The sequence below is a fragment of the Coregonus lavaretus genome (genome assembly GCF_964263955.1).
Source record: "Coregonus lavaretus genome assembly, chromosome: 3".
NCBI lineage: Eukaryota > Metazoa > Chordata > Actinopteri > Salmoniformes > Salmonidae > Coregonus > Coregonus lavaretus.
Genome location: NC_139990.1, coordinates 52,679,949 through 52,696,776, shown reverse-complemented (window position 1 = coordinate 52,696,776; position 16,828 = coordinate 52,679,949). Strand labels below are relative to the sequence as shown.

Here is a 16,828-nt window from a genome sequence, read left to right as displayed (position 1 = left end):
GCCAACTTTAGCCAGTTAGCTTGGGTTCTTGGTTGGGACAAGCATGCATTGGCAGGCAAGCTGCAGAAGGACGAGTAGGCTACAATTCCCCATCGTTTATCAGTGCAATTTTGAGGGTCAACTAGCTGAAAAAGTTTGAGAGTGTTTATCTAATATTAGATTTTAGCACATCTTGCTCTGGCTAGCATTAGTTGATGATCTTGTTGTTGATGTGCATAACTGAGGGAGAGAGAGCATACATTTCATGGTTGTTTGATAAATAGGACTGTAAAGTTCCCAAATGTAAGAGGACTCCTGTGGTATTTCCAGAAATCCATTCAGGTGTATATTGTGGCTTTTGGCGAATGCGTTCTAATGCTTTAAAGTCGCACTGTTGCAACTGCCTGTAAACACACAGTCCAGTTCAAAGTGAATGATGGCAGGTCTGTGTGGCAAATGGCTTGTTTGCATAAAGGCCTACTGTAGCTCTGATTGGCTATGGCGCACCGGTCTGCGTAGACTCCGGTCCGGATTGACTGACCTTCATGTCTTAAAGTAATGATGGACTGTCGTTTTTCTTTGCTTATTTTAGCTGTTCTTGCCATAATATGGACTTGGTATTTTACCAAATAGGGCTATATTCTGTATACCACCCCTACCTTGTCACAACACAACTGATTGGTTCAAACGCATTAAGAAGGAAAGAAATTCCACAAATTAACTTAACAAGGCACACCTGTTAATTGAAATGCATTCCAGGTGACTACCTCATGAAGCTGGTTGAGAGAATGCCAAGAGTGTGCAAAGCTGTCATCAAGGCAAAGGGTGGCTACTTTGAAGAATCTCAAATATAAAATATATTTTGATTTGTTTAACACTTTTTTGGTTACTACATGATTCCATATGTGTTATTTCATAGTTTTGATGTCTTCACTATTGGTCTACCATGTATAAAATAGTAAAAATAAAGAAAAACCCTTGAATGAGTAGGTGTGTCCAAACTTTTGACTGGTACTGTATGTTTTTATTAGGTTTTATTTTACTGCAGTGTCTATTAATTGTCCAAACGCACGGCCGCTTTCCCACTCTATATTGCTATAGAATTTTCACAACTGTCTTACTATACGTTGTTCCCAAACATTGTATTAATTTATGAAAACGTGAAAAGGACCATATCTATGTGCTCGCTTAGAATTTTTTTGGGAACAACGTATAGTTGTGTTTAAAAAGTGTAATATTCTTCCTGGGGGTGTATATGAACATAATTTTTGTATATGCTTTCATGTTGCTAAAATACTGTCAGTTCCACTTTAAGGTTAAGGTTAGGTTTAAAATCAAATTTTTAAGAAGATAAATGGTAGAAACTCTCCCGAGTGGCGCAGTGGTCTAAGGCACTGCATCGCAGTGCTAGCTGTGCCACTAGAGATCCTGGTTCAAATCCAGGCTCTGTCGTAGCCGGCCGCGACCGGGAGACCCATGGGGCAGCGCACATTTGTCCCAGCGTCATCCAGGTAGGGGAGGGAATGGCCGGCAGGGATGTAGCTCAGTTGGTAGAGTATGGCGTTTGCAACGCCAGGGTTGTGGGTTCGATTCCCACAGGGGGCTAGTATGAAAAAATAAATAAAATAATGTATGCACTCACTAACTGTAAGTCGCTCTGGATAAGAGCGTCTGCTAAATGACTAAAATGTAAAACATTTGTATTTATTTAATGTTATTAAGAAAAAAATGTAAATAGACTTTGTGGCTGTGGTAAGTAGTGATGCCCCAGTGAAGCCTGTGAGACCACACTACCTGTATCTTTGGGGTTTTTGTTATTAAATGCATGAATATTTCCAGACAATGCCCTTCCACATTCTAGGAATCATGTAATTTATCCTCTGAGGCCGTAGGGTTATTACAGTGTAATAACATCAATCAGTCATCTAGCATCATCTAATGTAGCCTACTCTGTGATGGAATAACTGCTGCTCAGTGCTCAGCCATGTGTTTTATGACTCAGCAGTGCATACACACACACACCATGTGACTGAATTACAGGAATGCTAAAAAGAGACTGAGTATTTGTGATGAGTAATTAGCATCATTAGAGAAGCTTAGAGGATCCAACGCTAGTGTCTCTTTTCCAACTAGATTACTATTCTACTACTTCTTCAACTAATTGCGCCACTACCATTGTGTTTTAAATAGTGGCAGTACAGGCAGCAGCAGCAGTTCTACATAATGGTGGTCATGAACATTATAAGTAGTAGAAGTAGCCTAATGGTTGTGGAATGATGAAATACAGTTTCACCACCACAAAAGCAGATAGTTGGACTGTTATTCCCTCTATTACAACATGTTATTGAACCACATATGTACGCGCTGACTACACATACACACACTACTAACACGCATGCATGGTTGGCACACACACTGGCATGTAAACTGAGTGGTAAATTATTGAGTTGTTTGTGGAGCGTTTCTCTCAGTTTCGGTGTCATTAGTCAGAGACGGAGAGGGGAGGCGAGCAATGATGTCATTTTCCACCATTAAAAAGCCCATTCAATCCCAGAAAATTAATTTTCAAATGTTTCCATAGCGCAGCTTAACCTCCCCCAGACTGACTTTTAAATGTGTGTGTATATGTTGAGCACACACATCATGCACTCACACAACACGCACACACGCTTTCTGACAGATACAAGCACACAAGCGTGTACACACACATGCACGCCTGTGCATACGTACGTAGTCACACTTACACACTAACCAGGACTGAGAAAATTAGTGGTGGAGGTTTTTGAAACAGGGAAAAATGGGTGGGAATGGAAAAGAGGGAGGCGAAGTATCAGTGTAAAAATAGACTAACAGTCATTCTGTGTAGAGGGGAGGAGAGAGGGAGGAGGGGGAGAGGGAAAACAGAACTTCTCTTATGGGAGGAAGGGTGGAGAGGCCAGATATGGGGGAGATTGATCACAAAGGCACGTTGAGGCGTGCGCGCGCACACACGGTGCAGCGAGTGCAAACATACAAATCAACGACTAAGGGCACTGACTGCAACTCATATTACTGGATAAAAGGTTGCCTAGAGATGTCTACCATTAATTTATCACTAAAAACGGCTGCTAATAGAAAACTCATAACACACGCAAACATACACACATTATGACAAACTGTTGGCACAGTACATCGACACACAATTCTCCCTTACAGCTGCAAATGCATACTTCATAACACACACACTATTTGTCATAGTTTAGACTGTATCTAATACCCTCCAGCACAGTGTAAAAAAATCTAACTAGTCTGTTCACCTGTCAATCAGACACAAATACAATAGCGGGAGGGTCTAATCTCCCTCTTCTAGCCAGTCATCTCGCAGGGAACTTTGGGAGCCAGCCAATAAGGTCACAGCGAGCGCCACTAGCTCAGATCAGGCAGATGCTATTGTCATAGTAAACAACTTATATTAACCATTCCAGAACCACTACTGAAATACGACAGACATACAGTATCTGCTCTCAGCTACTGTCAACAGCATCCTACCTTTTTGCTTAAATGAAAAATGCAGGATTTTTTTATTTAAATATTAACTTTATCAACATTTAAATGGCAGTTGAAACAGCCTTATTCTTTGAAGTGTTCTAAGCTGTCATTCACTGTGATGTCCATTCTCCTGGGATTATCTCTCCAGTCTCTCTGAGGGAGTCGCTTCTGTCATGGGAATGCCCAAGCCTGTGGCATTAAGCGAAGGGTTCAACTAATGGGCATTAGATCTGACCCTGATGAAAAAAGTGAGAGATTACAGCTTTAAAAGTGCCCTGAGCTCTGACCATGTCAATACATATAATGAACAAAAATATAAATGCAACATGCAACAATTTCAAAGATATGACTGAGTTACAGTTCATATGAGGCAATCAGTCAATTGAAATAAATTCATTAGGCCTTAATCTATGGATTTCACATGACTGGGAATTACAGATATGCATCTGTTGGCAAAGCCCATTATGCACCTGGCATAAGGTAAGTCTGAATACCAACTACTGAGAAGTGCGTAGGAAAGCCGTCCGTAGGAAAGGCATACATTTCCTATGTCTGAATCAGGCCCACAGGGATGATATAAAAAGACTGCATGGGGGCTTTAAACATATGCAAGTTATACAAGAGGCATTTTGTTATGTAGGCTATGTGACACACATTTATGTTTGGTAGGAAAGAATGTCGGGTAGCAGCAAATGAAACAGCATGCTGGTGAATACATATCACAGAACAACCGGGCAGGAAATACAAGAGATTTTCAATAGACATTCAAGCCAGTAAATTGATTAGGATAGACTAAACCTAGTATTATGGGATCACGTGGGCTGAATACTCCTCTAGCTCTGAGAGACAAAATAGATCACCATGCAGACTGGACTGAACAGTGACAAACCACTAGCCCTCAGGACAAAATGAAAGGACATGGAGAGGAGAGTGTTGAATTGAAAGGGAGAAAATCTAGAAAGCGAGAGACCCCCTCAGCTAAGCTTAACGATCTCCGCTCCCTCTCCTGTCTCTGATTGGTGGAGCTCTACACTGTATCTGTGTAGGAGTTTGTTCTCATCAAACCAAAAGCTACATATTGAGAGACTGTATAATACTCGGTGTCTATCGGAATATCTTCACACTGTATGAGGTGTGTATCTATGCTGCGGGTGTGTCTGTGCGTTTATGTCCAGTTTCTCTGTGGGTGTTTCCTGTTCTCTGACAAGAGGCTCCACGTGAAGACCCCAACTTTCCGCCCTCTCCAACACCCACCCTTCTGACTCCCACTCTCACCTGGCATCACATATAGGGGCACGCCACAGTCTCTCTCTCTCTCCTTTCTCCCGCCCACTTTCTCCCACTCCCCAAATCCATCTCTCCCCCCTCTCTCTCCTTCCTCCTACCAATCATTTGCTCTATCCAATTATAACTCGATTCGCCACCCTCCACAGTTACCATGGTAACAGTCATGTTGGGCACAGGTCCACATGTCACTTGTGGAGACAAACAGCCCCCTGAACCCACCACAACACACATGCACACCACCTGGCCTCTGTGTCTTCCCTAGAGACAGAGCGTTATGATGTAATCTATTCGTGCGTAATCAAATCATGGAATTCGGCTTCTGTAACTAAGCAGAACTAGTGTGCGTCATGTCAATCTGAAGCTTTCCTGAGACCATGAGCTATGTGTGTGATCCAGCATGCCCAGACAAATCATGGACATGGGTACAAGAGATGCTCAGTGTTCTTCGGGACACACATATCCACCAGCGACAGTTGAGCTCTTTATCGTCTGTTATTTTCAGACACAGGACACATGCGCACTAACAATGAGCATTATCCTGTACCAGAGCAAAGTCCTTATCCTGTTCCAACTCCCTAGCCACTGATCTAGGATCAGCTCAACATTGCCAAACCTTAACCATTATATGGGGGAACACACCAAACTGACTCCAGATCAGCGTCTAGGTGCACCGTCCGCTGTCCCTGTTCCGTAGCTGAAATGTAATGTGTGTGTTAATCCACCTGGGGGCAGTATGAGCCAGCAGATTAAGCACCAACAGACGGACCACGCCATGCCAGACAGCCTGGGAAAACACTGGAGCAGGAGAGAGAGGAGAGCGGGAAGAGGAGAGATGTTCGACCTTCCTAAAATAAAAACTCCTCTCCTGAAGTAAAGCTAAGTCTAACTTAGGTCAGAGAGCACCTGTACTTCAGAGGAACATTCTAAATGTACTTTTTAGACCCCCCCCCCCCCCAGAATGTTTAATGAAGTACAATAGTGACGCATAAACCTGTCGTTGTGTATTTGACTATATATACATGGTAATATAACTATCACGATATGAATGAGTGTTAGTCTATCCAGATGTGTGGTAGAGTCTGTTGCCATGGTCTGGGAGCCAGTGCGGGGCTTTAAGTGTTACGTAAAGGGGGTGGGGTGGGGGGGGGGGGGATGTTATTCCCGGGTATCTGTATCCGGGTAGACCAGGATGGCGAGAGCGAGCGGAGGAGAGGAGGAGACTGCAGTGTGATGGAGTGAAGGGTTAACATGGAGAATGGTGCTTTATGTGGTTTCAGACAGGCAGAGAGAGGAAAGGGGACGAGACGGTCTCAGGTTGCTTTTCCTGTGTTAGGTGTGTGTGTATAAGTGCCCTGTGTTAGGTGTGTGTGTATAAGTGCCCTGTGTTAGGTGTGTGTGTATAAGTGCCCTGTGTTAGGTGTGTGTGTATAAGTGCCCTGTGTTAGGTGTGTGTGTGTGCGTGGCCGGCCCCGGTGGTGTGTGTGTGTGTGTGTGTGTGCCCAGAGTCGGGTGTCTCTGTGTGTGCCCGCCCGGTGTTGGGTAGGTGTGTGTGAAGGTGCTAAGCCCAGTCGGACTGGTCGTGAAGCACTGACCATCCAGATTTCACCTCATAATCACAGAGAAAGCTGGAGTTTCCATCACAAATCTGTTTTCCATTTGGCTCTGTGAGAAACTAACGGGGTCTACTAACACAGGGCTGAGAGGTATCATTTGGTTCTAATAGACTCTGTATGCAGCATGCACCAACCACATGCATGGTTCTAACCTCAATACAAAAGGTTCATTCATGCTACATACAGTAGGTTCGTATTTCAGAAAGTAACGGCATAACCTTGTTAGACAGGGCCTGGCCAGATCTAGGCTACTGCTGTTGGTGGTCACATAGCCTAACTAGAATGACAAGTGAAACCGTTGCTATGAATTATTTCGAGAATAAAGTCAGATTCTGAAATTAAAATGTTAGAGTAGGCGTGTGAAAATGGGAATGTAATGTATAGGCCTAAGATGTTTGTATCACAGTGTACTATTTATGCTTCTATGTTGTTCCACATCATGTACAGCAAATTGCCCTTAGGAAGTAATAAAGCCTGAGAGAAACAGTTGCTATGACTTTGTGTGATGTGTATTTAATGCTGGGTTCTGTGGTAACGTTCACAGTACAAACTTGGAAATAAAGATTTGACCCCGAGCACTTCAACGTCAAATACAAATCAATTTAGAGAGGAACATCATATTTTCCTGAGTCATTTCTGTCTTGCGTTCATGTTCAAATGTTAACTAAAATGTCAGAGAAACCAAAAGAGGCAGCGCTGTGTGTTTCCAGTTCCACTGACTGCGAAGGAAAGGGGAACGGCGTAGCTCCAGCTTCTATTTGTACTGCATGTTGTGTGCGTGCACGTCAGTGTATGGGAGTGTTTGCTTTGTTGCCATGGCAACAGACGTTTTGGCACGTACGCATCATTTCCGGCTTTCAATGATTGATGCATGGTTGCGCACACACACACACACACTCTACTTACAATGCATCACGCACATATGACATACTTTTCCCTTTTCCTCTTTCATCCTCTCTCTCCCGCCACCTCATCCTTTTCTCACGTAGTCTCTCAATGATTCTATCAATTTTACAGCACTACCCTCTGCTCTGACATTGACCCTCTTGCTCCCTTTGTAAAATGAACTTTGAGTTACAAACACACACACACGCACAGTCCCTGAATCCATAGTTCCGTCGGAGTTTGAGAGTGGTTACATTTCCCAGCCCCATCCCTCAGCTCACCAAACCGTGTGGCGGGGATACTGTTAGGCTGAAACATAAATCCCAGATTGTGGCTTTAAAGTGTGTGTGATGATAATAAACATGAATAAATGGAACATTCTATTGGAGGGGTGGAAGGAGGAGTGGAAACAGGGAAGGAAGCTGCTGAAAACTCATTCCTCTGTCTCACCTCCCTTCTCTAACGGAGTTCAATCTAATTTCCCCGACTCACTCCTCCTCCCTTCTCTCTCACATATCACCTCTAGCCGAAGCTGGAGTTCTACCAACTAACTCAATAGTACAGCCATTCAGTAGAGAATGAGGGTGGGGGGGGGCTGGAATCATCTTATAAGTGACCTGCCCAGTGTGAAAGTATGTGATGTTATAAAATATACACTGCTCAAAAAAATAAAGGGAACACTTAAACAACACAATGTAACTCCAAGTCAATCACACTTCTGTGAAATCAAACTGTCCACTTAGGAAGCAACACTGATTGACAATAAATTTCACATGCTGTTGTGCAAATGGAATAGACAACAGGTGGAAATTATAGGCAATTAGCAAGACACCCCCAATAAAGGACTGGTTTTGCAGGTGGTGACCACAGACCACTTCTCAGTTCCTATGCTTCCTGGCTGATGTTTTGGTTACTTTTGAATGCTGGCGGTGCTTTCACTCTAGTGGTAGCATGAGACGGAGTCTACAACCCACACAAGTGGCTCAGGTAGTGAAGCCGTGGAGAACGTTCTGCTGCCTGCAACATCCTCCAGCATGACTGGTTTGGCGGTGGGTCAGTCATGGTGTGGGGTGGCATTTCTTTGGGGGGCCGCACAGCCCTCCATGTGCTCGCCAGAGGTAGCCTGACTGCCATTAGGTACCGAGATGAGATCCTCAGACCCCTTGTGAGACCATATGCTGGTGCGGTTGGCCCTGGGTTCCTCCTAATGCAAGACAATGCTAGACCTCATGTGGCTGGAGTGTGTCAGCAGTTCCTGCAAGAGGAAGGCATTGATGCTATGGACTGGCCCGCCCGTTCCCCAGACCTGAATCCAATTGAGCACATCTGGGACATCATGTCTCGCTCCATCCACCAACGCCACGTTGCACCACAGACTGTCCAGGAGTTGGTGGATGCTTTAGTCCAGGTCTGGGAGGAGATCCCTCAGGAGACCATCCGCCACCTCATCAGGAGCATGCCCAGGTGTTGTAGGGAGGTCATACAGGCACGTGGAGGACACACACACTACTGAGCCTCATTTTGACTTGTTTTAAGGACATTACATCAAAGTTGGATCAGCCTGTAGTGTGGTTTTCCACTTTAATTTTGAGGGTGACTCCAAATCCAGACCTCCATGGGTTGATACATTTGATTTCCATTGATAATTTTTGTGTGATTTTGTTGTCAGCACATTCAACTATGTAAAGAAAAAAGTATTTAATAAGATTATTTAATTCATTCAGATCTAGGATGTGTTATTTTAGTGTTCCCTTTATTTTTTTGAGCAGTGTATATATATATATATATATATATATATATATATAAACGCAACATGTAAAGTGTTGGTCCCATGTTTCATGAGCTGAAATAAAAGATCCCAGAGATTTTCCATACACGCAAAAATATTATTTCTCTCAAATTTGGTGCCCAAATTTGTTTACATCCCTGTTAGTGAGCATTTCTGCTTTGCCAAGATAATCCATCCACCTGACAGTTGTGGCATATCAAGAAGCTGATTAAACAGCATGATCATTACACAGGTGCACCTTGTGCTGGGGACAATAAAAGGCCACTCTAAAATGTAAAGTTTTGTCACACAACGCAATGCCACAGATGTCTCAAGTGTTGAGGGAGTGTGCAATTGTCATGCTGACTGCAGGAATGTCCACCAGAGCTGTTGCCAGATAATTTAATGTTAATTTCTCTACCATAAGCCGCCTCGTTTTAGAGAATTTGGCAGTACGTCCAACCGGCCTCACAACTGCAGACCACGTGTAACCATGTCAGCCCAGGAACTCCACACCCGGCTTCTTCACCTGTGGGATCGTCTGAGACCAGCCACCCGGCCAGCTGATGATACTGAGGAGTATTTCTGTCTGTAATAAAGCCCTTTTGTGGGTGGGCCTGGCTCCCAAGTGCCCACCCAGGCCCACCCATGGCTGCACCCCTGCCCAGTCATGTGAAATCCATAGATTAGGGCCTCATTTATTTATTTCAATTGACTGATTTCCTTCTATGAACTGTAACTCAGTAAAGTCGTTGAAATTGTTGCATGTTGCGTTTATATTTTGTTCAGTATATAATGTCACTTTTATCTGCAATATGTTAGGCTATTTGTTATGTGTGTGTAGCAGTATTGCAGAGGCCTGTTCGTATGTGTAATTTACACTCAAAGCTTATCGTAACTACACAGTAAGCATACACACTTCTCCCTAGTTTCTTTCTGACAACCACACGCACAAACAACAACTCACCCTCTTTCTCTCAAGAGAGAGAAAACACCCACATACACGTGTCTCGCAAAGACAGACAAATAGCTAGACCTACAATACATACAGTCACACACACACACTGAATACAACAGGCCATCTAAATGAAACACACACTGAATACAACAGGCCATCTAAATGAAACACACACACTGAATACAACAACAGGCCGTCTAAATGAAACACACACACTGAATACAACAACAGGCCATCTAAATGAAACACACACACTGAATACAACAACAGGCCATCTAAATGAAACACACACACTGAATACAACAACAGGCCATCTAAATGAAACACACACACTGAATACAACAGGCCGTCTAAATGAAACACCACTGCTCCAGTGCAGATAGAGAAATGTTGATTCATTGTTTATTGATCACACACACACACACACACACACACACACACACACACACACACACACACACACACACACACATAGAGAGAAAGAGAGAGCCCACACAGGAGCTTGACCCACAGTGGATTCTTTACACACCCACATGCACTCTGGCACTGTAATGTGCGCACTCAAACACACACAACTCTAAAATGGACGAGCCCAACGCAACTCACTCAAAAATACCTCCCAGACCTTATTTTACCCCTTCATACTAGGCCAGACACACACACACACACAGACAAACACACAGACATACACGCTCAAATGCTCACACACACACAATACATCATTGATAAGTGAACAACATCCCCGAGCCGACTAGGTGAAAAATCTGTCGATGTGCCCTTGAGCAAGGCACTTAACCCTAATTGCTCATGTAAGTCACTCTGGATAAGAGCGTCTGCTAAATGACTAAAATGTAAAGTGGCGTGAGTAGATAATAGCCTCTGGGGAAAGGCAGCTAACCAAACCATCCCTCCATCTCTTTAGACACACACACAACACACACTGACCCACCTCTGGTTCTCCTGTGGGATTAACCCCTGTCAATAATGCCCTATTGTTTATTAGAGGAACTGACACACACACCAGAGTGGTAGAACTGACCGTACTAGTGCAGTGGTAGCCTACATACAGTATCCTAACTGGGACTGTACCCCTTCTTACAGTCAGATGGCACTGCAGAGATGGGACTACACTCACACACACAATCCTGAGAGGATTCATGTCGGTAGCATTCTCTCAAAGACAAAACCCCAAATGTCATTCATCCTCCAATCCTCTCTTTCAGAGGCCTTCCCCACTCTCTATCTAAACCCAGTCTCAAACGATGATGACACACACACGCAGCGAGAGATGGTGGAAACGGTCCGTATGTGGCCTACATTACATCCAGTATAGCTTGTATTTTATACCCACATAAACACAATTTCTTAAAACTTAACTGATTTCCCTACTTTGACTCAACAGTCACTGACCAGCCCTTCCTTGTTACTGTCAGTGCTATCCGGGATCCTTCGGACATCCATAACCGAACCCTAAACTTGATCCCTACCCTAACCCTAACCCTAACCCTAACCTTAACTATTTTAAAATGTCAATTGGTTAGGGACGTTCCAAGGATCCCGGATAGCACGGATCGTAAGCCCTTATGAGCAGACCAGACATCCCAGTACCCTCCCTTCACTAAATCCATGTCACTAAACTCATTCTGTTTTTTGACGATGGAAATTAACTGCCCAGAGTTCAATCCCTGTTCCGTAAATGTGAATTTGGTGGAAAATGAAACTAGGTAACCATTGTCATGCTGCTGCTGCTACAACAAACAGTGCATTCACGTTTCAAAAGCTCTTCCATTTCACAATGCCAACCTAGGCCCCGCCTGGAGTTAAACACAATAATCAAAGCATAGTAGTCACATTAAATAATCATAACATTATAATCATAGCATCTCTCACCCCCCTGCATCCCTACCCCATCTCATCCCTACCCCCGTTCCTCTACCCCATCTCATCCTTCCCCCGTTCCTCTACCCCATCTCATCCTTCCCCCGTTCCTCTACCCCATCTCATCCTTCCCCCGTTCCTCTACCCCATCTCATCCTTCCCCCGTTCCTCTACCCCATCTCATCCTTCCCCCGTTCCTCTACCCCATCTCATCCCTACCCCCGTTCCTATACCCCATCTCATCCTACCCCCATTCCTCTACCCCATCTCATCCTTCCCCCGTTCCTCTACCCCATCTCATCCTTCCCCCGTTCCTCTACCCCATCTCATCCTTCCCCCGTTCCTATACCCCATCTCATCCTTCCCCCGTTCCTATACCCCATCTCATCCCTACCCCTGTTCCTCTACCCCATCTCATCCCTACCCCCGTTCCTCTACCCCATCTCATCCTTCCCCCGTTCCTCTACCCCATCTCATCCTACCCCCATTCCTCTACCCCATCTCATCCTTCCCCCGTTCCTCTACCCCATCTCATCCTTCCCCCGTTCCTCTACCCCATCTCATCCCTACCCCTGTTCCTCTACCCCATCTCATCCTTCCCCCGTTCCTCTACCCCATCTCATCCCTACCCCTGTTCCTCTACCCCATCTCATCCCTACCTCTGTTCCTCTACCCCATCTCATCCCTACCCCTGTTCCTCTACCCCATCTCATCCCTACCCCTGTTCCTCTACCCCATCTCATCCCTTTATGTCCAGGCTGTCTCACAGTGTGTCTCACCTGTCCCGGGGCGTCCAATTATGATTTCTTTGCATGGTGTGGGGTGCAGGTTCTCTGCAGGCAGTATGAGGGGCAGCAGGGCTGTAGGAGAGGGGTGACAGGCCACTGGCTGCTGGACCTCCCCCCCAAACGAGCCTGTCCTCTCCATCCTACACCCCCCTCCCCCTGGGCTGGCTGGGTTGGTCAGGGGGGGTCCCGAAGAGGGGGGCGTGGTGGAGATGGAGATGCAAGCCAGAGTGGGGTAACCGGGGGTGACGGAGGTCAGGGAGGGCGGGGTGGATGACACCAGCACCAGGGTGGGGGTGGGGCTCTGGAGGAGGACGGTGCCGTTGGTTGCCGCAGCAGCAGCAGCATTGATGGGTACAGGGACTTGGAGAGTGGAGACAAGCTGGGGGGTAACGCTGTTAAGATTCTTAGGATCACCTCCTCCCCCTCCCCCACGGCCTAATGGATGCTCTGTGAACTTGGCCAGAGGTACCTCCGGGTTCCGCACGATCACTGGAGAGTCCCGCAAGGCCTGCTGGGATGTGGGGTGGACACGGCAAGGGCCTGAGTCTGGAGGGGAGAGGGGAGTTGGGGACACCAGGAGGGGAGGGGGAGAGGTGGCGGAGGAGGAGGGGGGCCGGCTGGTTGGTGTGCTCACCCCTCGGGGATAGGAGAGGGTGGGTGTGTAAGCGTGGGTGTGTGCTGGGGTCTGGGGGGAGAGTACGGGGAATGAGGCAGGGTTCAGGTCCCCCTGCTCCAGCTCAGGTTTGGGGGGGTAGTCATGGTGGGGGTGGGAGGGGGGAGGAGGGGGAGGAGGAACGTCTGTTTTGCGTTTGCTGGGGCTCATGGGGACGGTGAAGGTCAGGTTAGTGTGGAAAGAAGGCTGGACCCCTGAGGTATGCCTCTCCCTCTCTGCCCCCCCAGGGGTGCCCAGCTTGCCCCCCGTGGCACTGGGGTGTCTGTGCCTGCGAGGAGGGGGGAGGACGGAGGAGGCGGTGATGGGGGAGAAGTTGGCTGGACGGAATCCGAAGAGGGGGGAGGGTGAGGGCGAGGGGGCGGGGGAGAAAGGGGACTGGTTGGAGATGGGGGAGAAGGAGGGGGTCCCAGAGTGAGAGCTGCCCAGTGACACCAGCATGGTGGCTGCCTCACACTCGTCAAAGTCAAACCTGGAGAAGTCATGGGGGAGGAGGGAGGGCAGCACCAGACGAGGGCGGGAGTCTCCTCTACTGCTGGCCTCGCTGCTGTCTCTGGACGTCTCATCCCAGTCAAACCCACGCAGGTCCGAGGGGGTGACCGTCCCCGAACTGCTCCCCCCCCCCCCTCCTCCTCTCCCCCTGTCCCTCTCTCCCCCTCCTCCACCCGCTCCCTCCATCTCTTTAGTTCTCATGGAGAGGTGGCGTGAGCAGTAGCCTCGTCTCTGGGACTCCTTCATACATCCCTCTCTAGAACAGAGGCGTCTCCACTGCTTGCCGTTGAACTTCTTGCGGATGCCGTTGGGGGTGCACACCACGTCCCCCTTCTTGTACTTCTGCAGGGCGGCCGACAGGGGGGTGCGGGAGCGCGAGGAGGAGGCTGAGGAGGAGGTTGAGGTAGACCCCCCTCCAGGGATAGGGGTGGGGATCTGGGAGGGGGTCTTGTCCAGGGGGACCGGGGTGCTCTTGGAAGGGGGTAGGTGTGGTGGGGAGGTCGTGCCCAGGGCCTCAGGGCCAGGTAAGGTGAGGGGGGACAGGTCAGAGCCCAGTGGCGTGCCCAGGCCCCGGACCACAGATAGGTGGTGGGAGGAGGGGTAGCTGTGCCTCCCGAGGAGGGGCTTGGAGAGGATGTGGCGATGCTGGGGGCCCATACTGAACCTAGACACCTCCATGTCCTCCTCTGGTGTGTGGGGCTGTTTCTGTCTCTCTCTTTCTTGTTCCCTCTCTTGTTCTCTCTCTCTGTCAGGGTAACCCTCTCCCGTGCTGGCGACAACACTGGTCGTTACCAACGAGGAGGAGGGGTGGGGGGGGACGTTTCCATAGTGATGCCCCCCCACCACCCCAGCTGGAGAGAAGCTGTGCACCAACCTCGCCCCCCCTCCAATCGGCCCACCCAGCACCATCCCAATACTCAGCTGGCACACCTCCCTCTCCACCTCCATCTCCTCCCTCTCTCTCTCCCTCTCCACCTCCCTCTCCACCTCCATCTCCTCCCTCCTCTCCCTCTCTCTCTCCCTCTCCCCCTCTGGGTGAGGCAGTTCCCAGGGGGGAGTCAGCAGCCTCAGGCTCTGTCTGGACACCCATACAGCCTGGGCCTGCGCCCTCCTCCTCTTCTCCTCCTCCATCCCTCCCTCCTCCTCCCTCCCTCCATTCTCCAGCGCCTCTCTATCCTCACACAGTAGCACCCTGTAGGGGAACGCCACGGCAGGGTGGGGGTCTACCTGGGACAGCACCCCTTCTCTGTATAGCTGAGGTGTCCCCTGTTCCCCCCCATCTTGCCCCCCTCCCCCTCTGAAAGGCACACATACACGTGTCCCAATGGCCACGGAGGCCATGACGGGAGGGGGGGCGTCCAGGATGAACTCCACGCTCGTTTTCTCCCCCTCTGGGAGTGCGGTCCCCCCCTGGAAGGGGTAACAGAGTATCCCCTCCTCCCCCTGCAGCTGGATATCAGCGCTGCCCCCACTTACCCTCCGCACCACCCCAGCCCTGAACATAGGAGACAGGGGTCCATCCCTCTCTCTCTCCCTCCCGCCTTCCTCTCTGTTAAGTCTGTCTCTCCGTCGACAGCGGGCTAGAACTCTCTGGTTCTTCAGGCCTTTGGCCAGGGCATCCACCCCTGACAGACTGCCCTTTCTGTGGCTCTGGTTGGGGCTGGGGCCAGGCTGGGAGGTAGTAGCAGAGTAAGGGGGCAGGCTGCCATGGTAGGGGGCTCTAGCAGGGCTGGTACTGGGCTGGGAGTTCACCTCCAGATCGTGCTCGCTGGCTGTATCAGTGGATACGGAGCGTACCGAGTTAGGGGCCCCCTCTGCCTCTGTCTCCCCACCCTGGGGCTCTCTCGCTCTGTCCTGGGGGGCCACACTGCCATTGTTGGGCCCTATGGAGGCCCCTGTCGTCCCCTGTTCCCCCGGGCCATGGCTGTGGCTGCTAGCGGCTACATTCCTCTCCTCATTGGACACACTGGGGGCTACTGAGTGGCTGACTGAGCTGCTACTATGGCTGTTACTAATGCTGTTACTAATGCTGTTAGTACCACTGTTAATACCATTAATAGTAGTGTTAGTCCTACTACTGTTACTAATGGTATTATTATTGTTAGTACTACTGCTGTTGATGATGTTAATACTACTGCTAGTACTACTGTTGTTACTGCTGCTGCTGTTGTAGTTACTGTGGCTGTTGTGCATGGGGGCAGGGGTGAAGGTGAGGCTGGGCGCGTTGCTACTAGCATAGTGTTCAGCGATGTACTTCTTCTTGGGGACTCTGGCCTTGAAGGTGGCTGTTTTCCTACTGGACATGGAGGTAGGGCTGGGACTGGTAGTGGGGGTGGGGATGGTGAGGGTGTTGTTATGTGTGGTGGTGGGGGTGCTGTTAGGCCCCCCTGGTTTACCCCCAACCCCCCCTCTGTTGTCCTCGGTCTTCTCTTTATCTTCAGGTTGCCTTGGCGGCAGCTGCTCTCTAGGCCCCTCCTTCTTTGGGGTCTCGCTGCCTCTGATTGACTCCCGCTGAGAGCTGTCAGAGGTGGTTGTGGATTGTTTCTGTGGCGAGTGGGCGGGGGGCGTGGTTTGAGGCTGTCCGTCTTGGTTCTCCTTCCTGAGTTTGTTCCTGTTGTCCCTCTCTGGGGGGGTCTGTGTCACCCCTCTCTTCTTCCCCCCTTTGGCCCGTGTGGCGGGGGGAGAGCGCCCCCCCTGTTTCTTTAGTGGCTTCATCTCTTCACCTTGTCTTTTCCTTTATACTCCGTGGGGTGAGTGCTGACGGTTGCTCTGTCCTTTCTTTCTCTCCTCTTATTTTTACCCTGTTTCCTCTTCTTCTTTCTTTTTCCGGCGCCCCCTGGTCTTCCGCTCTCTTTTCCACTGCCCCTTTTTCCTTCCTTGTTCTTTCTCCCAAATTCAGACTAAAAACAGAGAGACGAGAGAGAGAGAGAGAGAGACAGAGAGAGAGAGAGAGAGAGAGAGAAGACAGGTGGTCATTTATTA

At 48.7% G+C, this 16,828-nt stretch overlaps 1 protein-coding gene across 1 annotated transcript in view; it reads right to left on the bottom strand.

Moving 5' to 3' along the window:
* LOC311121647 (protein capicua homolog) overlaps positions 1-16,561 on the bottom strand; it is a gene marked incomplete at its 5' end in the record, with an annotated part of 46,483 nt that extends 29,922 nt beyond the window's left edge. Inside the window, one exon of the mRNA XM_084157984.1 lies at positions 12,676-16,561. Coding sequence (XP_084014110.1) covers positions 12,676-16,561 — 3,886 coding nt within the window. The remainder of the gene's footprint in view (positions 1-12,675) is intronic.
* Positions 16,562-16,828: the final 267 nt, after the last annotated feature.